This window comes from Rhinoraja longicauda, chromosome 29, assembly GCF_053455715.1.
Source record: "Rhinoraja longicauda isolate Sanriku21f chromosome 29, sRhiLon1.1, whole genome shotgun sequence".
In the NCBI taxonomy this organism is placed as follows: domain Eukaryota; kingdom Metazoa; phylum Chordata; class Chondrichthyes; order Rajiformes; family Arhynchobatidae; genus Rhinoraja; species Rhinoraja longicauda.
Window position 1 is genome coordinate 30,230,759 of NC_135981.1, and position 25,032 is coordinate 30,255,790.

The 25,032-nt window shown below is 45.8% G+C and overlaps 1 protein-coding gene across 1 annotated transcript in view; it reads right to left on the reverse strand.

Annotated features, from left to right (window-relative positions):
• Window positions 1–24,597, reverse strand: part of LOC144607597 (supervillin-like) — a 109,337-nt gene extending 84,740 nt beyond the window's left edge. Inside the window, exons 1-4 of the mRNA XM_078424520.1 lie at window positions 24,437–24,597; window positions 21,759–21,888; window positions 6,491–6,638; window positions 484–579 (exon numbers count right to left, since the gene is read on the reverse strand). Of these exons, the coding sequence (XP_078280646.1) occupies window positions 484–579; window positions 6,491–6,638; window positions 21,759–21,888; window positions 24,437–24,525 (463 nt within the window). The 5' untranslated portion in view covers window positions 24,526–24,597. The remainder of the gene's footprint in view (window positions 1–483; window positions 580–6,490; window positions 6,639–21,758; window positions 21,889–24,436) is intronic.
• Window positions 24,598–25,032: the final 435 nt, after the last annotated feature.

Here is a 25,032-nt window from a genome sequence, read left to right on the forward strand (position 1 = left end):
ATGGTATTCATGTATAGTCTTTTATTTGACTGGACAGCTTGCAATCAAAAGCTTTTCACTATACTTCGGTACACGTGACACTAGTAAACTAAACTATTCTTAAATCTGGTGGCCATGCTTCTCAGACTCCTTTACCTTCTTCCCAATGAGGGAAATGAAATGAGAGTGCGGCCAGGGTGGTGTGGGTCTGATAATATTAGCTGCCTTTTTGATCCTGTAGATCCCTTCGATGGTGGGGAGGTGAGTGGGTGTGATGGACCTGGCAGTAATCTCCTCCATTCCACATTGGGACTATTGTTAGGATGTCTATACAATCATCTATGGATATTTCAGTTGTGGTGTATGTTTCAACAGGAGTGATGCTGATTCCCGAGTGCGTGTATAATGATCCTGATTTCAAATGCCTTCTATTTTACTTTTGAGTTTGTGTCCTGAACAAATTGAAACGTGGATCAAGCTGCAATATTCTGAAGGTTCACTCACCTTTGAGCGGTCCGGTCGGTGTGCTGGTTACTGTGGCAACCTTCTTGAATGGAATAACTGCCTCATCATTATTTCCTGTATTGGTAGACGCTAACCCTGTAATTTATTAAACAGGGATTCAGAAAGATTATAGACAGTTCTTTGAAAACAGCATGACAAAGATATGCTGATTAAAATTACAATGAATCAAATGCTACTTTAAACTAAGATTTCAAAATAATTGATGTTTGGCTCTTTGTTACTAGCTTGCTTGGTGCTGAGCCATACATATTAGTCGAGCTGACAGGCCTTGATGAAGTAACCCACCTCACACAGAATTACATCTGGTCTATCAAGAGGAGAAAGAAACCAACCATTGTTTCTACAGATGATACCTTTCCAGGTACCTCAATAGGCCAAGTTGATTGATTAATGAGAAACCCCTTTGCCTCTATCTCTCTCTCTCCTCCTCCTCTCGCTTCCCACCCTCCCTCTTTCCCTCTCTCTCTCTCTCCACCCTTTTCCTCTTACACCAGGTCACTTCGCACTTCCTGATCATGTCCGACTGAAATCCACTGCCTGAAATCAGAAATGATCCCCACATCTAAACATACCTGGGGAAGCATTTGGATAAAGGTTGCAACCAGTGGATGATTTGCACCAAGAACTGGGCTTAATCTGCAGTTCATGGTTGCCCAAGATGGACATGATGGACTGAATAGCTTCTTTCTGTGCTGCAAACATTCATGATTCCAGGTGTTTGCTGGTCTGGGTTCTGACTTCCCACATGCAGACACGTGGCAGGGTGGACAGAGGTTCTGACTTCCCACATGCAGACACGTGGCAGGGTGGACAGAGGTGGACAGAGGCACAACAACCTGCAGATGCTGCAATCTTGAGCAAAAGACACAAAGTGCTCGAGCCAGCCTTTTGGAGGACGTGGATAGGCAACGTTTTGGGCCAGGTGATGTTTCGAAGGCAGGGATTCCTAGGCTAGCCGTGTCCACATGTTTGTAGCGGTCCCACCCTCACAAACACAACATAAGATAGTCATCTACACTGCGGGATAAAATGACACTTTCATCCACACATCTTAACCTGTCCAGCAACATTCCAGTGTGAGCTGGGTGGAGTATTCAAGTAGCAGCAACAGGAAGATCAGGGACACCCTTGTGGACTGAACGCAGATGTTCTGCAAGGCAAGCCTCCAATCTGTGTTTGTTTTCACCAATGTAGAAGAGACCACTTTATGAACACCGAGTCCAAACCCTTGAGTGGAAGAGTGGAAGTAAATCGCTGCCTCATCTGCGAAAAACTGTTTGACGATGCAGCAATTATCCTTGCATCTCTTCCCTTCTCCCAGAGACCAGACACCAGATACTGGAACCTGGAGCAAAATACCAACATTTGTTCGAAATCAGCAGGTCAAGCAGCTTATGTTGAGACAAAAGGATGTCCTTTTGGGTTAAGACCCTGCATCAGGACTGAGAGTGTAGAGGGAAGATGGCCAGTGTCTAACAGTGAGAGATGGGGCAGGGGTGAGACAGGCTGGGAGAGACCTGATAAAGGAGGGGTGATAGAACCTAGTGGGCCAGGTTCAAAGTAATAAGGAAGATTGAAATGGTGAACAAAGGGACAGAGACCCTGGGGGAATGGGCAGGAGTAGGAAAGGAACATAAAGGGGGCCTGTTACCTGAATTGGAAAATCCAATATTCTCAGTGTTCAGGGTTTAGTGGTCTGCGAATCGTGGCTAGTGGCTCATGGCTCATGCTAATGACTAGTGGTTGGTGCTCAACGCTCAGTGTCTGCCACCACTGCTCTGTGCTCCCTCAAGCTGCAAGAGCTGTGATTTATTTTTAAAAAGAGACAAAGTGCTGGAGTAACTCTGTGGGTCAGGCAGCATCTCTGCAGTACATGGATAGGTGATGTTTTGGGTCTGTTTTTAGTGATACAGGGTGAAAACGTGACTTGGATAGGTTAGGTGAGTGGGCAAATGCATGGCAGATGCAGTATAATGTGGATAAATGTGAGGTTATCCACTTTGGTGGCAAGAACAGGAAAGCAGACTATTATCTGAATGGTGGCCGATTAGGAGAAGGGGAGATGCAACAAGACCTGGGTGTCGTGGTGCACCAGTCATTGAAAGTAGGCATGCAGGTGCAGCAGGCAGTGAAGAAAGCCAATGGTATGTTGGCATTCATAGCGAGGGGATTTGAGTATAGGAGCAGGGAGGTTCTGCTGCAGTTGTACAGGGCATTGGTGAGACCACACCTGGAGTATTGCGTACAATTTTGGTCTCCTAATCTGAGGAAAGACCTCAGAGGGAGTACAGAGAAGGTTCACTAGATTGATTCCTGGGATGGCAGGACTTTCATATGAAGAAAGACTGGATAGACTCGGCTTGTACTCGCTGGAATTTAGAAGATTGAGGGGGGATCTTATAGAAACTTACAAAATTCTTAAGGGGTTGGACAGGCTAGATGCAGGAAAATTGTTCCCGATGTTGGGGAAGTCCAGAACAAGGGGTCACAGTTTAAGGATAAGGGGGAAGTCTTTTAGGACCGAGATGAGAAAGTTTTTTTTCACACAGAGAGTGGTGAATCTGTGGAATTCTCTGCCACAGAAGGTAGTTGAGGCCAGTTCATTGGCTATATTTAAGAGGGAGTTAGATGTGGCCCTTGTGGCTAAAGGGATCAGGGGGTATGGAGAGAAGGCAGGTACGGGATACTGAGTTGGATGATCATATTGAATGGCGGTGCAGGCTCGAAGGGCCGAATGGCCTACTCCTACACCTATTTTGTATGTTTCTATGTTTCTAAAACAAGTCCTACGGCCCACCGAGTCCACGCCAACCATTGATTACCCGCATACTAGTTCCATGTTATCCCACATTTTTACATTGTATACACTAGGGACAATTTACAGAAGCCAATTAATCTACAAACCTGCATGTTGTTGGAATGTGCGTAGCATCCAGAGGAAACACATGCGGCCACAGGGACAAACACTGTCACGATCGAACCCGAAACTCTGGCGCTGTGAGGCATTCTTCAGACTGACTGTGATGGTGGGGGGGGGGGGAGGGGGGGAGAGAGATGAAAGAGAGGAGCGGCAGCACAAAGTCTGGCAAGTGATAGGTGAATATAGGTGAGGAAGGCTTTTGATCGGCGGGTGATTGCACAAAGCCAGAGACGAAAAGACAAAAAGAGTGAGATAAGAAGAGACATGAATTATGAAGCCATAGGAATGAAGAGAGGCGGAAGGGGATATGAATCAATATCTGTCATTGCTGTTATGTGTGAAAACCACTTGGCTTCAGACTGCCCAGTGAATGAATTACTTCCACATCTCTCTGGATGCAGGTGAGGGAAGGGGTCTGGTTGGTAGATGGGTGGATAATTGGCCATCATAGTCTGACACAAATCTTGTATCAGGTCATCGTTCCTGGTACAAGAGGTGCTGGAGAAATGACACCAGGCTGTCCTGAGTGACCTGTGTTGTGAGGTTCCATCACCAGTAATCTGAGACCCGGGCAAATAGTGATGAAGGTTCACAACTCAAACGTCACCCATTCCTTCTCTCCAGAGATGCTGCCTGTCCCGCTGAGATACTCCAGCAATTTGTGTCTATCTTCGGTTTAAACCAGCATCTGCAGTTCCTTCCTACACATAGTTCAAAGAATATGACACCATTCCAATTCTGACAGGCTGAGAATTTGAATTCAGTTTTAAAAACCTGCCATTTACCACAAACCTGTTGAATAATTATAAAACCCAGCTGATTAACCAGTGCGCTTTAGGGTAGGACATTGGTCTCCACACTGGATTGGTCACTTTGATAGGTGAAAGTAGGGAGACTAGTTCTGTATCTGAAGGGGAACAGGATAAGGGTTTTTCAGCAATTACCAGATATCAAGGATGAACAGAAGATAATCTGTCCACTTGTTCCTCTCTTCCCAGCACTTGCTCCTGTGCTGTTGATGCAGACGGATAAAAGAAGACTTGGGCCTAAATGATCCATCACTTCCTGTAACATTTATCCACTTTACATGATGAAGAGCAGCAGGTTTGTGCAGCTTCCAAAGCTGCTGCTTCACATCTCCAGCAACCCAGATTCATGCCTATCCAGCTTTCCCCCAGGTTCTCCAGTTCCCTCTCATACCCCACAGACACGCAAGCTAATTCGCCTTTGCAAATTGCCATGAGCTTGGAGGTGAGTGGCAAAATCTGGGCCATTGTTGTTGGGGGCCTGACACGAACAAAAGGGTTGGGGTAGGATGGGTACTTGATGGTTGGCATGGCCTCAATGGGTTGAAGGGCCTGTTTCAATGCAGGATGACTCCGACAAACTGATCTTTCGAATAGTGCTGAGAGTTAGCTGGCAGTTCAATGCATCTTGGACTTCCTCGTTTCTGCATGGTTAAAGGCGGGAGTCCACAAATGGAGCTCAGCACTGACCCCAGCAGCAGAGTGGCAATGTGCTGAAGACAGGCAGGGGTGCACCTTGCAGCTGAAAAAGTAAACGGAGACAATTGTGTTCAGCAGTTGTGAACAGTCAGTGACTATTGGAGGTGATTCTCAGGGTGCTGTCACCCATCGGCACTCTCCTGCTGTAGGGACACAGTGGTAGAGATGCTGCCCTATAGCGCGCACACACCAAGGTTCGATGCTGACTACGGGTGCTGTCTGTACAGTTTGTACGTTCTCCCTGTGACCTGCGTGGGTTTTCTCCAAGATCTTCGGTTTCCTCCAACACTCCAAAGACGTAAAGGTTTGTAGAGTAATTGGCTTGGTAAATGTAAAATTGTCACTCGTGGGTGTAGGATAGTGTTAGTGCTTGGGGATCGCTGGTCGGTGTGAACGCAGTGGGCCGAAGAACCTGCTTCCGCGCTCTATCTTTAAACTAAACTAAACAGCTCACAGCCACCCAGCCTTCCACAGACAGCAACGTCAGTGCTGGTGGACAGACGGCAGCCAGTGGGGTCGGGGTCGGGGTCGGGGTCAGGATCAGGGTCAGCCTCGGGGTCGGGGTCAGGGGTCGGGGTCAGCCTCGGGGTCCGGGTCGGGGTCGGGGTCAGGGTAAGGGTCGGAGTCGGGGTCAGGGTCAGCCTCGGGGTCTGGGTCATGGTAAGGGTCAGGGTGAGGGTCGGGTTTGGGGTCAGGGTCAGGGTCTGGGGCCACTGTTGAGTCACTTGCCTTTTACTACAAGGTTCTCAAACTCCAGAAGGCCACATGTCAGGGTTCTGCAGGCCCACAGTGGTGATGCACATTTATATGTCCTTATGTGCACTGTGATATCACTCTGGATGCCATTCTCAGTGGTGTGATCATTGATAACAAGGCCTCCCAGACAGAGACAGACTCGTTCTATAAATGCCACCCTATTTTCAGAGATACAGGGACCTTCTTGATCAGGTACTACTGTTAACTTAATACACTAAGAAGCAGTGACAGACGCTTGCATTTTAGATGAACCCTTCACCCTCTGCACTGTCTCACCATCCCACTCCTCTACCTTGGCCTGATCCCCATCACAACCCTCCACCATTAGACCCCTGACCTGCCATCTTATTTTGACACAAGCCCTTCTTGATACCCATGCCTGACTCTAAAGGTCATGACCTCACCCTTCCCTCCCCAGCTGATGCTCCACATGTCCTACTTTGGGACTCTTTTCCCTGTTCACCCACCCAGCCTCTAACCCCCAACACATGACCAACTAGACCAGAGCAGCTGAGGCATGACAGGACCTTGACCTGGAACCTCACCCAGCAGTAGAGGGTGATTAGGTCATCCTCAGGGGCTGAGAAGTGGCCATTCCAGGGAAGTACCAGTGAGATTGTTCTCCGTGTCCCCACTTGACTTGTTTTGTGCCCCTCCCACAAGTGGTTGAAAACATCAATGGAAGGAAGAGAGAGATATGAAAATGAACCTTGGCACACTTGTTTTGGCAACTCATCACTCCACTTGAGTTGCCAGCGTTGCCTGCCAAGATTGGATGCTGTAAGAGGGAGATGGTGATGCTGACCTTTCTTCACCATACGCGCAGCCACGGTGAACTGTGTGGAGTCGTTGAATGCACCTTTGCCCTTCATTTTCCACTGCTCCTCGCTTACAGAGATCAGCTGTTTTCGCTCCTCCAGGGAGATCTTCCCCCCGATATCAGTCGCTGACCTCTAACAGAGAGAAAACCTCGTTCAACACTCTTGTTACAAGCAAGGTCACGTTGAGTTACACAGAAGCACCGAATGGAAGCAATTCACCTCCGGAGGAACGATCTGCTGAGGGTTTAGAGCCACTACCTCACCGCTCCAGTGACCAGCGTAGATGTGCTTTCCTGGTGCTGATTGTGTGGAGTTTGCACGTTCTCCCGGTGACTGTGAGTTTCACATGGGTGCTCCGGTTTCCACCGATATCCCAAAGATGCATAGTTTAGTTTAGTTTAGGGATACAGCATGGAAACAGACCCACCGAGTCCACACCGACCAGCAATCCCTGCACATTAACACAACCCTACACACATAGGTTGGCTGGTTAATGTGCCCGTGAATTGCCAGGTATGTAGGTATATGGTAGAAAATGGTGGGTAGGAGGGATGTTGATGGGAAAGTGGGGACAATAAAGTGGGATTTACATAGGATTGGTGTATTTGAGTGATTGATGTTGGTTGGGGTGGGTTTGGCAGGTCAAAGGACATGTTTCTGCGCTATAAAGCTCCATGCTTGAAAGAGGAGGCTTTACAATCAAACCACATACTGAAAGCTTCTAGGAAAAAAAAAAAATTGCATGCCTTCATCTCTCGAATATTACAGGGGATTTGATTTGAGATATTGAAGATTTTGAAAGAAGTTGAGAACTTGGATATCATTTTTTTTTGTCAATTCGAGATTCTAAAAGCAGAAAGTAAATATCAGAAGCCACTTGGGAGAAAAGATACAAAATAATTAATAATACACATTAGCGAAGAAGGATGGAACTCCCTCCTACAGAAACTAATGGCACGTTGGCCGTCATGGCGAGAGGATTTGAGTTTAGGAGCAAGGAGGTCCTACTGCAATTGTACAGGGCCCTGGTGAGACAACACCTGGAGTATTGTGTGCAATTTTGGTCTCCTAATTTAAGGAAGGACATTATTGTTATTGAGGGAGTGCAGCGAAGGTTCACCAGGTTAATTCCCGGGATGGCGGGACTGACAATTGAGGAAAAATGGGTCGACTGGGCATGTATTCATTGGAATTTAGAAGGATGAGAGGGGATCTTATAGAAACATATAACATTCTTAAAGGATTAGAATCATATATAGAAACATAGGTGCAGGAGGAGGCAATTCGGCCCTTCGAGCCATCGTGATCATGCCTGATCGTCCACATTCAATAACCCGTGCCTGCCTTCTCCCCCTATCCCTTGATTCCACTAGCCCCTAGAGCTCTATCTAACTCTCTCTTAAATCCATCCAGTGATTTGGCCTCCACTGCCCTCTGTGGCAGGGAATTCCACAAATTCACAATTCTCTGGGTGAAAACGTTCCCCCTCAGTTTTAAATGGCCTCCCTTTATTCTAAGACTGTGGCCCCTTGTTCTGGACTCGCCCAACATGGGGAACATTTTTCCTGCATCTAGCTTGTCCAGTCCTTATAATTTTATATGTTTCTATAAGATCCCCTCTGATCCTTCTAAACTCCAGTGAATACAAGCTTAGTCTTTTCAATCTTTCCTCATATGTCAGTACGCTGCACTGCCTCAATTACAAGGATGTCCTTCCTCAAATTAGGAGACCAAAACTGTACACAATACTCCAGATGTGGTCTTACCAGGGCCCTATACAACTGCAGAAGAACCTCTTTACTCCTATACTGAAATCCTCTTGTTATGAAGGCCAACATTCCATTAGCTTTCTTCACTGCCTGCTGTACCTGCATGCCAACTTTCAGTGACTGGTGTACAAGGACACCCAGGTTTCGCTGCACCTCTCCCTTACCTAACCTAACTCCATTGAGATAATAATCTGCCTACTTGTTTTTGCCGCCAAAGTGGATAACCTCACATTTATCTATATTATACTGCATCTGCCACACATCTGCCCACTCACTTAACCTGTACAGGTCATCCTGCAACCTCCTAACATCCTCTTCACATTTCACACTGCCATCCAGCTTTGTGTCATCCGCAAACTTGCTAGTGTTGCTTTTAATTCCCTCTTCCAAATCATTAATATATATGGTAAACAGTTGCGGCCCCAACACCGAGCCTTGCGGCACTCCACTCGCCACTGCCTGCCATTCTGAAAAGGACCCGTTTACTCCTACTCTTTGCTTCCTGTCTGTCAAACAATTTTTTATCCATGTCAACACCCTATCCCCAATATCATGTGCTCTAATTTTGCTCACCAATCTCCCGTGTGGGACCTTATCAAAGGCTTGCTGAAAGTCTAGATACACTACATCCACTAGCTCCCCTTCATCCATTTTACTTGTCACATCCCCAAAAACTCCAGAAGATTAGTCAAGCATGATTTCCATTTCATAAATCCATGCTGACTTGGACTTATCCTTTTACTGCTATCCAAATGCACCGTTATTACCTCTTTAATAATTGACTCCAGCATCTTTCCCACCATTGATGTCAGGCTAACTGGTCTGTAATTCCCCGTTTTCTCTCTCGCTCCTTTCTTGAAAAGTGGGATAACATTAGTTATCCTCCAATCCACAGGAACTGATCCTGAATCTATTGAACATTGGAAAATGATCACCAATGTGCCCACTATTTCTAGAGCCACCTCCCTGAGGATCCTGGGATGCAGACCATCAGGCCCAGGGGATTTATCATCCTTCAGTCCCATTAGTCTACCCAATACTATTTCTCGCCTAATGCAAATTTCTTTCAGTTCCTCTACTCCCCTAGATCCTCTGTCCTCTAGTACATCTGGGAGATTGTTTGTGTCTTCCTTAGTGAAGACAGATCCGAAGTACCTGTTCAACTCTTCTGCCATTTCCTTGTTACCCATAATAATTTCACCCGTGTCTGCCTTCAAGGCACACATTTGACTTTGCTAATCTTTTTCTGTTAACATATCTAAAGCAGCTTTTACTGTCCTTCTTTATATTCTTGGCCAGCTTCCCCTCGTACTTCATCTTTTCAGCCCGAATTGCCCGTTTTGTTACCTTCTGTTGTCCTATGAAAGTTTCCCAATCCTCTGGCTTGCCGCTACTCTTTGCTGTGTTATACATCTTTTCTTTTAGTTTTATTCCATCCCTAACTTTCCTTGTCAGCTACGGTTAGCTCCTACTCCCCTTAGAATCTTTCTTCCTCTTTGGAATGAAATGATCTTGCATCTTCCGGATTATGCCCGGATTGGACAGGCTAGAAGCAGGAGAAATGTTCCCGATATTAGGGGCATCTAGAAGCAGGGGTCACCATTTAAGAATAAGGGGTAGGCCATTTAGGACTGAGATGAGGAAAACATTTTTCAACCAGAGAGTTGTGAATCTGTGGAATTCTTTGCCACAGAAGGCAATGGAGGTTTTCAAGAGATAGATTTAGCTCTTAGGACTGAAGGAATCAAGGGATATGGGGAAAAAGCATGAACGGGGTACTGATCAGCCATGATCATATTGAATGGTGGTGCTGGCTCGAAGGGCAGAATGGCTTATTCCTGCACCTGTTTTTTCTATGCTTCTATGTTTCTAGTAATTGGCAGCATGTGGCTCCTGAAAGCTATGGATCCAAGGCAGTGTGGGGAGTCAGGACAGAACACAGTGTGGGGAGTCAGGACAGAACATTATGTCAATGATTACCCAAAGAGCATGGCGAAGATGTAAATATGTTCCCACATTAACACGACAAGCAATCTTTCCTGGTCTGAAATCATTGCTGCTTTGAGACCCAGTGGCATCCAAACAATCTACATCCCTCAACACAACAGAGAGGGAAGGCCTTCACTCAGAAAGGTAGTGGACATCTTCTCAAATAGTGTTGTGTGGGTCTCCATATGTGTAAGCACCTTAAAATGGCTTGCTTCATATTTCCATGCATTAACCAACACTATTTACAAATTCAGTGGTCTATTCAACCTCTCAACATCATTGAAGGGCTGCCACCTGTACTACCAGGCCACTACAACAATAATTTAATAATATAATGATTTAATAATCACAGAAAGTTTCTTGTCCAGCCACTCCTACCAAACAAACGCAGGGAGTCTCAGTTAAGGATCCAGGTGTATCTTATGGTTGTAACATCCAGTTGTTTAGTTTAGAGATACAGAGCGGAAACGGGCCCTTCGGACCACTTAATCTGCACCAATCAGCGATCCTTGCACATTAACACTATTATTACAGTTTTTACATATATACTAATCCAATTAACCTACAAACCTGCACATCTTTGGAGTTTGGAATGAGCGGTCATGGGGAGAACATGCAAACTCCATACAAACAGCACCCGTAGTCTTGATTGAATCTCGGTCTCTGGCACTGTAAGCGCAGTAAGGCAGCAACTCTACCGCTGCGCCACTATGTCACCCTGCAGCTTAGATTTAAATATCTGCCTCACCACCACATTTCATAGAAACATAGAAAATAGGTGCAGGAGGAGGCCATTCGGCCCTTCGAGCCAGCACCACCATTCATTGTGATCATGGCTGATCATCCACAATCAGTAACCTGTGCCTGCCTTCTTCCCATGTCCCTTGATTCCACTAGCCCCATAGAGCTCTATCTAACTCTCACTTAAATCCATCCAGTGATTTGGCCTCCACTGCCCTCTGTGGCAGAGAATTCCACAAATTCACAACTCTCTGGGTGAAAAAGTTCCTTCTCACCTCAGTTTGAAAGTTCCTTCTCACCTCAGTTTGAAAGTTCCTTCTCACCTCAGTTTGAAAGTTCCTTCTCACCTGTTTTAATTCTCACCTCATTCTCTGTCCAATTGACCCAATCCAGGACTTGCAGCATGGAACACTCTCCTCGGGCCCTGCACTTGCAGCCAATTGGAGAAGAAATCCTGGAGTTTTGTGTTGTGGGTAAACTGCTCACTGATCTCCCTCCTCAAGGATATGGCACTAATTTTAAGTTCATAAGTTATAGGAGCAGAATTAAGTCACGTCTACTCCAGCATTCAACCATGGCTGATCTATCTTTCCCTCTCAACCCCATTCTCCTGCCTTCTTCCCATAACCCCTGACACCCACTCTAATCTCTGCTTCCTTGACGGTTACAAGATCTGTGCCCCTACCGTAACAAATACAAACATTTCAATCAAACCATTCCCGTTCTTGTCTGGTGAATGGTACAAAACAATGACTTGCATTTGATATGAACTTCCTGAAACTCAAACATTTACACAAAGACAAATAAGCTTATAACTAAACTATATACACACACAAAATATATATGGATACCAGGGAGTGAGTTTAAAGGTAGTGTGGGTTAACTTTCAACCAGACTTTCATTGCAAAGCCTTTTCTTGTAATAATGACGTTGGAATAAAAGGTGCACCAGCCCATTTTCCAATTTCCATTTTACTGAGGTAACTTCCCATGAGGAATGTGAGGTTTAAAAGTCACTCATGAATTCCAATATCCAGGTGCAAAATGATTCAAGTTAATCAAAAATAGTTATTTGATAGCCCTTTGTGAAGGAATTTCCCTGAGGGTTGGTGCCAATGTTATTCTCCTGTTGTCCACACATGAATGGGATCAAACTGACAGGAAGCATCACAGTATAATTGGTGCCACACATCTGGGGCTCTTGTCACATGATATGGTAAAGCCGTCTTTCTTGCTAAACATGCTGAGCCAGTTCCAGCACCTGAGCCTGAGGGTAAAGTACAGAGGCACAGCTGTGCAGCGTGAACCAGACTGGCTGCGTGGCAATTGTTAGGGTCCTGCACAGGAAGAATAACACATCACATGTAGATCTAGTGTTGTGCCTATATACATTATGAATGCATGTTGATGAAGTAACTGCGGCTCAGGCAGCATCTATATATATACTGTAAATACACTCATATATATATAGATATATATATATATACTGTAAATACACTCATATATATATAGATATATATATAGATATATATATATATATATATATATATATATATATATATATATATATATACACACACACACCCCACACACAATTTTTAAAGTGTAAATATACTTGTACATGTATATATATACTGAGTAATAACTGTCAAGCAAAATGCAGGTGGATATCACCTGAGGCACCCATGAGGGGAAGGTGCGGAGGCTATTTCTGTTTGGCATGAAGGGTAGGTGGGAGGGTGTAGGCATGGAGTGTGCACGGGGTATCAATCACTCACAGGTATCCACTGCTCCCTCTACAGCAAAGTCACCATAAATAATGAAATTATTGTGCAGTTCTGGTCGCCAAATTATAGGAAGGATGTCGACAAAATGGAGAGGGTACAGAGGAGATTTACTAGAATGTTGCCTGGGTTTCAGCACTTAGGCTACAGAGAGAGGTTGAACAGGTTGGGTCATTATTCTTTGGAGCGTAGAAGGTTGAGGGGGGACTTAGACAATAGACAATAGACAATAGGTGCAGGAGTAGGCCATTCAGCCCTTCGAGCCTGCACCGCCATTCAATGCGATCATGGCTGATCACTCTCAATCAGTACCCCGTTCCTGCCTTCTCCCCATACCCCCTCACTCCGCTATCCTTAAGAGCTCTATCCAGCTCTCTCTTGAAAGCATCCAACGAACTGGCCTCCACTGCCTTCTGAGGCAGAGAATTCCACACCTTCACCACCCTCTGACTGAAAAAGTTCTTCCTCATCTCCGTTCTAAATGGCCTACCCCTTATTCTCAAACTGTGGCCCCTTGTTCTGGACTCCCCCAACATTGGGAACATGTTATCTGCCTCTAATGTGTCCAATCCCCTAATTATCTTATATGTTTCTAACTATCTTGATAGAGGTTTTTTAAATTTTGAGAGGGACGGACAGAGTTGACGTGGGTAGGCTTTTCCCTTTGAGAGTGGGGAAGATTCCAACAAGGGGACATAGCTTCAGAATTGAGGGACAAAGGTTTAGGGGTAACATGAGGGGGAACTTCTTTACTCAGAGGGTTGTGGCTGTATGGAATGGGCTTCCGGTGGAAGTGGTGGAGGCTGGCTCGATTTTATTATTTAAGAGTAAATTGGATAGGTATATGGATAAGAGGGGATTGGAGGGTTATGGTCTGAGTGCAGGTAGATGAGACTAGGTCAGGGAGAATGGTCGGCGTGGACTGGTAGGGCCGGACAGGCCTGTTTCCATGCTGTAGTTGTTATATGTGTTATATGTTAAATGATCACCTTTCGTCTCCAAAGATACTCAGGGCCACTCTGATTAAACGCCACCGCTTTGACCTTGTATGAAAGTGCTTCCTTTGGGATGAGAGACAGAGACAGAGAGACAGGAAAGTGATAAAGTGAGAACAAGAGACAGCAGTGAAAAATGATGCAAATGCAGCAGCAACTTGTAGTTCTCAGTGACCGTGAGAGGCAACCTTTGCCCAGGCCTGTGTGAACATCACCGTGGCTGACAACAGGTCGTTACTTTCTTAGGTAATAACACCGGGCATGAGGTGTGGATAGGGAAGCTGCTCACCTGGTCATAACATGTGATGTACTGGCATTGTCTAGCAACAGGGGAATAGATGGCGGAATAGACAGGGTCCTACAGGTGTGAGGAGAGACAGAATGAAGGAAGGTTAGAACAAGATGTTAAAGGACAGCCCAGCAGAAACAATGGTAGCAAAATGTACAGAACCCTTCATCTCTTAAGCCTGAGATAAAAATATATGTAGCAGCAGTAATCAGCAAGCAACTACAAAATTAACATCAATCCAACTAATGGAAATGCTTAGTTAGACCTTCACCAATAGAGCTTAGATATTATTCAATAATCACCACTGCTAATCACCACTGCTTTAACCTATAATCTTTTACTTAGTGGACAATAAGCAGACCATAAATCAGATTTTATCTCAATATATCCCTGCTGCTCATCAGCAGCCCATGAATTATGTTTCCAAACCACAAGGAGAACACGATTACACTGAAGTCCATCACTGCAGGACAACAGAGGGGAACGGTGATGGCAGGAACGGGTCTGGCAATTTATCACACTGGGTTACAGTACTGGTGGGGACGTGTCTGTATAACACTGGGGTACAGTACTGGTGGGGACGTGTCTGTATAACACTGGGGTACAGTACTGGTGGGGACGTGTCTGTATAACACTGGGGTACAGTACTGGTGGGGACGTGTCTGTATAACACTGGGGTACAGTACTGGTGGGGACGTCTGTCACTGTATAACACTGGGGTACAGTACCGGTGGGGATGGGTCTGTCACTGTATAACACCGGGGTACAGTACTGGTGGGGACGGGTCTGTCACTGTATAACACTGGGGTACAGTACTGGTGGGGACGTCTGTCACTGTATAACACTGGGGTACAGTACTGGTGGGGATGGGTCTGTCACTGTATAACACTGGGGTACAGTACTGGTGGGGACGTCTGTCACTGTATAACACTGGGGTACAGTACTGGTGGGGATGGGTCTGTCACTGTATAACACTGGGGTACAGTACTGGTGGGGACGGGTCTGTCACTGTATAACACTGGGGTACAGTACTGGTGGGGACGTCTGTCACTGTATAACACTGGGGTACAGTACTGGTGGGGATGTCTGTCACTGTATAACACTGGGGTACAGTACCGGTGGGGATGGGTCTGTCACTGTATAACACTGGGGTACAGTACTGGTGGGGACGGGTCTGTCACTGTATAACACTGGGGTACAGTACTGGTGGGGACGTCTGTCACTGTATAACACTGGGGTACAGTACTGGTGGGGATGTCTGTCACTGTATAACACTGGGGTACAGTACCGGTGGGGATGGGTCTGTCACTGTATAACACTGGGGTACAGTACTGGTGGGGACGGGTCTGTCACTGTATAACACTGGGGTACAGTACTGTTGGGGATGTCTGTCACTGTATAACACTGGGGTACAGTACTGGTGGGGACGTCTGTCACTGTATAACACTGGGGTACAGTACTGGTGGGGACGGGTCTGTATAACACTGGGGTACAGGATTTGTGTGCCCAGGTCTGTCATCATACAACATTATGGAACAGTACTGGGTTGGGCAGAACTGTCCCTGAAAGCGTCTTAAAAAATGTCTTATATTTGAAGGTTGGCAAAATGGTGAGCTTTATTTCATTTTAGATCGTGCAGCAAGATTTTGAGTTTACCTGAGTGTTTCCCCCAGTGTTTATCTCAGTGATGTGATGTACAGGGCAGCTAAAGTGACCACAGGACCTGCAACTTTGGCTACTTTCAAAATGTACATGGTCATAAACAATTTCTTTTCTTCGGTATTTACCGAGGAGAAGGATATTGAATTATGTGAGGTAAGCGAAACAAGTAGAGTAGTGATGGAAATTAGGAGGATTAAAGAAGAGGAGGTACGGACACTTTTGAAGAATATAAAAGTGGATAAGTCTCCAGGTCCTGATAGGATATTCCCTAGGACATTGAGGGAAGTTAGTGCAGAAATAGCAGGGGCTATGACGAAAATATTTCAAACGTCATTAGAAACAGGGATGGTGCCGGAAGATTGGCGCATTGCGCATGTTGTGCCTTTGTTTAAAAAAGGTTCTAAAAGTAAACCTAGCAATTATAGACCTATTAGTTTGACGTCTGTGGTGGGAAAATTAATGGAAAAGATACTTAGGGACAATATATATAATTATTTGGATAATCAAGGCCTGATTAGAAATAGTCAACATGGATTTGTGCCTGGAAGGTCATGTTTGACTAATCTTCTTGAATTTTTTGAAGAGGTTACCAGGGAAATTGATAAGGGCAAGGCTGTGGATGTTGTCTATATGGACTTCAGTAAGGCATTTGACAAGGTTCCACATGGAAGGTTGATTAAGAAGGTTAAATCGTTGGGTATTAATAGTGAGGTTGCAAGATGGATTCAACAATGGCTGAATGGGAGATACCAGAGGGTAACGGTTGACAATTGTATGTCAGGTTGGAGGCCAGTGTCTAGTGGAATGCCCCAAGGATCTGTGTTGGGTCCACTGTTGTTTGTCATTTACATTAATGATCTGGATGATGGTGTGGCAAATTGGATTAGTAAATATGCAGATGATACTAAGATAGGTGGAGTAGTTGATAGTGAGGTAGATTTTCAAAGTCTACAGAGAGACTTGGGCCTTTTGGAAGGGTGGGCTGAAAGATGGCAGATGGAGTTTAATGCTGATAAGTGTGAGGTGCTGCATTTTGGTAGGACAAATCAAAATAGGACGTATAGGGTAAATGGTAGGGAATTGAGGAATGCAGTGGAACAGAGGGATCTGGGAATAACTGTGCATTGTTCCCTGAAGGTGGAATCTCATATGGATAGGGTGGTGCAGAAGGCGTTTGGTATGCTTGCTTTTATAAATCAGAGCATCGAGTATAGAAGTTGGGATGTAATGTTGAAATTGTACAGGGCATTGGTGAGGCCGAATCTGGAGTATGGTGTGCAGTTCTGGTCGCCAAATTATAGGAAGGATGTCGACAAAATGGAGAGGGTACAGAGGAGATTTACTAGAATGTTGCCTGGGTTTCAGCACTTAGGCTACAGAGAGAGGTTGAAAAGGTTGGGTCTTTATTCTTTGGAGTGTAGAAGGTTGAGGGGGGACTTGGTAGAGGTTTTTTAAATTTTGAGAGGGACGGACAGAGTTGACGTGGGTAGGTTTTTCCCTTTGAGAGTGGGGAAGATTCCAACAAGGGGACATAGCTTCAGAATTGAGGGACAAAGGTTTAGGGGTAACATGAGGGGGAATTTCTTTACTCAGAGGGTTGTGGCTGTATGGAATGGGCTTCCGGTGGAAGTTGTGAAGGCTGGCTCGATTTTATTATTTAAGAATAAATTGGATAGGTATATGGATAAGAGGGGATTAGAGGGTTATGGTCTGAGTGCAGGTAGATGAGACTAGGTCAGGGAGAATGGTCGGCGTGGACTGGTAGGGCCGGACAGGCCTGTTTCCATGCTGTAGTTGTTATATGTTATATGTTATATGGTGAGCACTGACCATGTCAACTGGAGAATATCAGAATAAACGTCACACAATCAAGCACAAGACCAAGACTGAAAAGTTACTGTGATGGCAGGAAATAAAGATGCCGGTTTATACCAAAGATAGACACAAAGTGCTGGAATAATTCAGCGGGTCAGACAGCATCTCTGGAGAAAAAGTTTCAGGTCGGAACCCTGAGTCTGAAACATCACCCATCCTGTTTCTCCAGAGATGCTGCCTAACCCATTGAGTTACTCCAGCACTTTGTGTCCATCTACTGAAAGGGTATTGGTGAGATTGATAGTTTTAGTTGGGAGGAGGGACTGTTGCCAGAATATGTTCACGGTGCATCACGTTTCCCTCAATCCCTCCCAAACTATTTGACCTTGCCTTTGAACTGTTTCTTCAACATAAAGGCTACGGGCCCAATGCTCTTACCCAACATTGTGACTGCTCTGCACAGTTCAGATTCTCATCTTCCTCCTACATTGAGGACAAAAAGGACAGAGAGACAGCAGTGTAGAAGAAGAAGGTTGTTGGAAGTAGGATGAAAACGCACAATAGATTAGCAAATAGGTTGAAAACACAATAGATTAGCAAATAGAATGAAAACACACAATGGATTAGCAAAGCACACTGCCCAAGGTCAATGCAACAAAAGGAATCCAGAGAGACATTCTGTTGGCTGGTAGGGAGAGTGAAAATCAGTGTTTCTGCCAAATAATTTCAACCAGAATGCCAGCTAGACATTCCCAACAATCAATGATAACCCAGAGCAGAAACTCCATCACAGAAAGACCCACTACAGAATGACCCACCACTGTATACACACCCACTTGTGTATACACCCACTGTGTATACACCCACAGTATACACACTCACTGTATACACACCCACTGTATACACACCCACTGTATACATCCACTGTATACACACCCACTGTATACACCCACTGTGTATACACCCACAGTATACACACCCACTGTATACACACCCACTGTATGCCCACTGTATACACACCCACTGTATATACACCCACTGTATACACACCCACTGTATACACACCCTCTGTATATACGCCCACTGTACGAAAACCTCGAGATCAGAACATTGATCCTCACTAAATATCTACACCTATCTCTGTTTTGTCAATGACATAGACGTCGCCTTCATTTCAGATAAGCTGAACCTGCCACCCTTACACCCTCTATATAAAATACATCATGGCTATCAATTGGTCGATTTCAATAACATTCCTCATTGAAACGGTGCTTTCCATCGATATCTCAACAAAAGGCAAAGTCACCATTGACCAGAAGGAACACAAGGGGGTGAGTTAAACCCCAGGGGTTTCTCAGCTGCGTGACATCCACATCCATGTCCAAAGGATGGCTGCAAGGTACCATTGAACTAGAAGCAGGATTGAGAACATCAAAGCACTAATGGGGGGCTTTATTGATGGACACAGGTGAATGCCTGAACGTTTCTTTCTTTCCAAATACAGGGTTACCATTGAAAAAGTGAGACATTAGTTCTAGCCGAGGCCTTCAGACCTCAATGGATTCAGCGACTTATTGCCTGGATGTCAAAGCTATCACCAGGCGTTGGTTCCACACGCCGCGCTGCTCCACAGCTGTATCGTGGTGCACGGCACCAGCAGAAGGTGAATGGCTTAAATAAACACGCACACACACAGGCACACACACACATGGGCACACACAGGCACACACACACACGGGCGCACACACACGGGCACACACACACACGGGCACACACACACATGGGCACACACACACAGGCACACACACACGGGCACACACACACATGGGCACACACACACACACAGGCACACACACACGGGCACACACGCACACGGGCACACACACACACGGGCGCACACACACATGGGCACACACACACGGGCACACACACACATGGGCACACACATCAGGATACACACATGGCATACACACACACACAGGCACGCACACATGCATGGGCAAACACACATGGGCACACATACGCGGGCACACACACATGGGCAATCACACAGACAGAAGTGTACACAAAGGCACGCAGTCACATGGACAAGCACATAATCAGGCAGATAGGCCTCTCATATATATATATATACCCCGCACGTGCACAAATAGACACACAGATACTCGTACACACAGACAGTCGGAAGGACAAACATACACAGGCAGACACACAGGCACATACATGTGCACATACGCCCATACACACTTGGTTAGATGTACAGAGAAGCACCGACAGAGGCAAAGAGCTTTTTAAATAATCCAATTATAGAGAATGGATAATGGTCTCCTGCTTGCTGGGCATTGCTGTATACTGGGTCAGTGCGCACAGCCCGGGTTCTGGCCCTGGGGCATTCCTGTATACTGTGGGTCAGTGCGCACAGCCCGGGTTCTGGCCCTGGGGCATTCCTGTATACTGTGGGTCAGTGCACACAGCCCAGGTTCTGGCCCTAGGGCATTGCTGTATACTGGGTCAGTGCGCACAGCCCGGGTTCTGGCCCTAGGGCATTCCTGTACACTGTGGGTCAGTGCACACAGCCCGGGTTCTGGCCCTGGGGCATTCCTGTACACTGTGGGTCAGTGCACACAGCCCGGGTTCTGGCCCTGGGGCATTCCTGTATACTGTGGGTCAGTGCACACAGCCCAGGTTCTGGCCCTAGGGCATTCCTGTACACTGTGGGTCAGTGCACACAGCCCGGGTTCTGGTCCTGGGGCATTGCTGTACACTGTGGGTTAGTGCACGCAGCCCAGGTTCTGGTCCTGGGGCATTGCTGTATACTGGGTCAGTGCGCACAGCCCGGGTTCTGGTCCTAGGGCATTGCTGTACACTGTGGGTCAGTGCGCACAGCCTGGGTTCTGGTCCTGGGGCAACGTGAAGGGGACTGAGCAACCTGAGGCAAAGGTTTAGTTTAGTTTTGTTTAGTTAACTCTTCACTCTTCGGCGCTACAAGCGCTGTAAGGCAGCAACTCTACTGCTGTGCCACCTTGCCGCCCTGGTTTGTGAGAGATCCAATGGATGGCACCCCAGTGTGGGCCTGGTGGGGGATTGGTGCCCGTGAGTGGGTGGGAAGGTCGGGTCTATGACTGGGAAGATACTGCAGTTGGAAGGTTGAAAGGGTCGGAGAGTTGGAGTCTGGATCAATGGGAGTAGTTCAGCAGGGCCAGGTGATGAGAGTGTGTATTGTGTGTTTGTGCATGTATGTGTAACTGTGTGTGTGTGTGTGTGTCTCTGTATATGTCTGTGTGTATGTCTGTGTGTGCCTGTGTTTGTTTGTGTCTGTGTCTCTGTGTGTGTGAATTTTTGAGTTTGTATCTGTGTATGCGTGTTTGTGAGTGTGTGTGTGTGTGTGTGTGTGTGTGTGTGTGTGTGTGTGTGTGTGTGTGTGTGTGTGTGCATGTGAGTGTATGTATGTGCTTGTGCCAAAGTCTCTGTGTGAGTGTGTCTATGTGCGAGTGCGTGTGCGTGTGCATGTGGTGGGGAGGTTTCTGCAGCAGCGTAAGTCATGAGCCTGCCTGTACACAGGGCTGATGTTGTTATAATCCAGTTTTCCAGGGAGTGCCTGGAATTAAAAACTGTGTACAAATAACAAATGTGAACGCATGTCATGGACAAGGGAAATGAATTCATTTGATGTGCATCTGTCATTGGAACAGCAGCCGACTGTTCTCGCCGGCTGGGTTGTGAGGTAGATGTGGACAGGTGTGTAATGACTTGTGCATCTCTTGTTAGGGCCGGGGTGAGTGTAACCCACATGCTTATATGATGCCGGTCCTCCTGGTTTTTGCTCACCAGCTACCTGCCACAACCACAAACACAAGGATTCATTGAGTGTAAGAAGGAACTGCAGATGCTAGTTTACACCAAAGATAGATGCAAAATGCTGGAGTAACTCAGCGGGTCAGGCAGCATCTCTGGAGAAAATAGGCGATGTCGGAGAAAAGGAATAGGTGATGTTTCAGGTCATGACCCTTCTTCAAACTCAGGTCTGAAGAAGGGTCTTGACCCAAAAGTCACCTATTCCTTTTCTCTAGAGATGCTGCCTGACGTTCTGAGTTACTCGAGTATTTTGTGTCTATCTAAGGGTTCATAGAGTTAATGTTCACTGACACACTTGACAGAGTTAGCTGGCAGCATGTCACACCCAGTCACATTCACACCCTTGACTCTTACCTTCTTCTTCCAGGCATCCTCTGCCTGCTGCAACTGGCTGTATCGCTCCGTCAGTGGGACTCGGATGCTGCTCTGGATCTTGCTGCCTTTGTGTCTCCACTGTTCCTCTCCACCTTTCACCTGATGCAGCCTGATGTGGAGCACACTCAGTATTACGTACACGCAACAGAGCAGAGTGAACATGTCAACCATCACTCCCCTCTCATTCATCTATCAGAATCACATTCCATCAGATGAAGCAGGCAGTCCAGGGATCCAGTAATATATCACTGATAGTGATTTTAAAACAGTGCAGTCACGGTGGTGCAGCGGTAGAGTTGCTGCCTTACAGCGCTTCCAGCGCTGGAGACCCAGGTTCCATCCCAACTACAGGTGCTGTCTGTATGGAGTTTGTACATTCTCCCCGTGATTGCGGGGGTTTTCTCTGAGATCTTCGGTTTCCTCCCACACTCCAAAGACGTACAGGTTTGTCCGTTAATTGGCTTGGGTTTGTGTACTTGGTACATTGTCCCTAGTGTGTGTAGGCTTGTGTTGATGTGCGGGGTCTTTGGTCCATGCGGACTCAGTGGGCCAAAGGGTCTGTTTACACGCTGCATCACTAAACTAAACTTAAAAGACTAGAAATTGGCTTGGTTTAAATGCAAATTGTCCCTAGTGTGTGTAGGATAGTGTTAGTGTGCGGGGATCGCTGGTCAGTGCGGACTCGGTCGACCAAAGGGCCTGTTTATGATTTCATTGATGGAAATAGTCTGTGCAAGCAGTTAGTAGGGCTTATTCTGTCCATTATTTTTACTGTGTGTTGAAGCAACTGCTTTCAATAGTCATGTTCCTACACGTTTCCATGTAATCCTGCAGTACATCCTGCAGTGAAGCAACTCAGGGTTGGTTCTGTTTTTACTTTGATTTGTCAGGATCAGGGCAAGCCCAGTATTTAGTCTAGATTAGATTAGTTTAGAGATACAGCATGGAAACAGGCCACCCGGCCCACCAAGTCTATGCCGGTCATCGATCACCCATTCTAAAAAGTTCCATGTTATCCCACTTATCCACTCCCGACACACTAGGGACAATTTACAGAGGCCAATTAACCTACAAACCTGCACATCTTTGTGATATGGGAGAAAACCGGAGCAACCAAAGGAAACTCATATAGTCACAGGGAGAACATGTAAACTCTACACAGACAGCATCTCAGGTCAGGATCAAACTGTGAATAGCAGCTCTACCAGCTGCACCACTGTATCACCATTTAGTGCCCATTATTAATTGCCCTTGGTGTAAGTGTCTAGCTGGACCAATTCAAAGGGCATCAATGGGTCCAGAGTCACATAAGTACCAAACTGGGGAGGTTTGGAAAATGTCCAACACTGAAGTGCTCAATGAACCTAGTGGATTTTCACAATAACACAAGATTTTTGATCATCATTACTAATACGTTGTTTAACTCCAAATTATTAACTGCACATTGGGATTTGAACCAGAATTGATCAACTCCGCTGGTCCTAATTGTTAGTCCCAGGAAGTGACTGGACTAACCTTTAGAGGCAGATTACAACATAGTACCTCCACCACTGAGTGTGTTTGACAGCAAAGACCAGGGTGAATTTCGAGCCAAATCTAGGACTAGGAGTCAGTCTGAAAACAAAGGGGTACACCATCTGGTTGAAAAGTAAGAGAATTATTTTAATTCCAAAGTATAAATCTTTATAATTTGTGGTGCTCGAAGTAACGGATGACCAGTCATTGATTTTGGCTCCAAGGGACAGTGATTTCTGGGCATTAATGTTATCAAAGTGCAGGACGATAATGTTGAAGTGGAAGAACACCTGTGATCTTGTTGATTGTTGGAGCAGGTCCAAGAGGGGCCAGTCGACCCTCCGACTCCCAACTCAATGTCCGAGCATCCATTGATTGTAATTTAGAACACAATCAGTGAATGTATCTTAATGCAGGAAAAATGTTCCCAATGTTGGGTGACTCCAGAGCCAAGGGTCACAGTCTACGAATAAAAGGGAGGCCATTTAAAACTGAGGTGAGAAAAAACTTTTTCACCCAGAGAATTGTGAATTTGTGGAATTCTCTGCCACAGAAGGCAGTGGAGGCCAATTCACTGGATGAATTTAAAAGAGAGTTAGATGGAGTTCCAGGGGCTAGTGGAATCAAGGGATATGGGGAGAAGGCAGGCACAGATTACTGATTGTGGATGATCAACCTTGATAGATCTGCCCTGATTGAATGGCGGAGCAGACTCAATGGGCCAAATGGCCTCCTCCTGCATCTATTTTCTATGTTTCTATGTAAATGATCTACCACCGATAAAGCCTCAGGATCATAAGTCATAGGAGTAGAATGAGACCATTTGGCCCATTGAGTCTGCTCCGCCATTCAATCAGGGCAGATCTATTTCCTCTCAACCATTGTCTTGTTTTCTCTGCCTAACCTTTAACATCCTCACTAATCTAGAACCCATCATTCTACATTTGAAAAATACCCAATGATTTTAAGCATATGACTACCCACCCCATGCCAGTTTTGGTTTTGCTAGGGTATGTGTCTAGACATTTATCCCTGATCTTCAGTGCCAAACACATTGTTACTTATGTTCTGAGAAAAAAAAGAGAAAAATGAGGAAGAAGAGGATTAGAGAGTAACTGAGAGATGGGTCAAAATGTGCGTACCTATCTCTAAGAGATGTTCCACGTTTGAATGGTGTTTCTTCCCCATTGTCCTCTTCCAGTAACTGATCCGGGGGGCAATTCTCTTCCATTTGGATTTGATCCTGTGAAGCAAGTTGGGTATCAGCCTGTTGCCGTGACGATGTGGAAGAGCATGGTAGCAAGGCCTGGTCATTGGCCTGTTGCCAGGGAGGTGAGGGTTTGCTCTCTGCCTGTTGCCACGGTGGTGAGGATGGTGGAGTCGCAAAAATGACCTGTGGCGACGGTTCCAATTTTTCAATGTCTGTGATAATTAAGACACTATTATTAATAATAATTATTATTATTAACATTATTATCATTGATACCTTTATATTGATATTATATGTCATTTACAGTTGTTACTGTTTACATTAGCACAATAATAACAGGAAGGTTAGCAAATAAACACCAGATGTTGAAACAAATATATAATGAAGTTGGCAATCTTTCCATTTATTGTTTAATTTTAATTTTAAAGCTCTTCTTATCCCGCCCAAGATGTCACCCATCCGTGTTCTCCAGAGATGCTGGCTGACCCATTGAGTTACTTTGTGTCTTTGTGTGTATCTTTGAACATA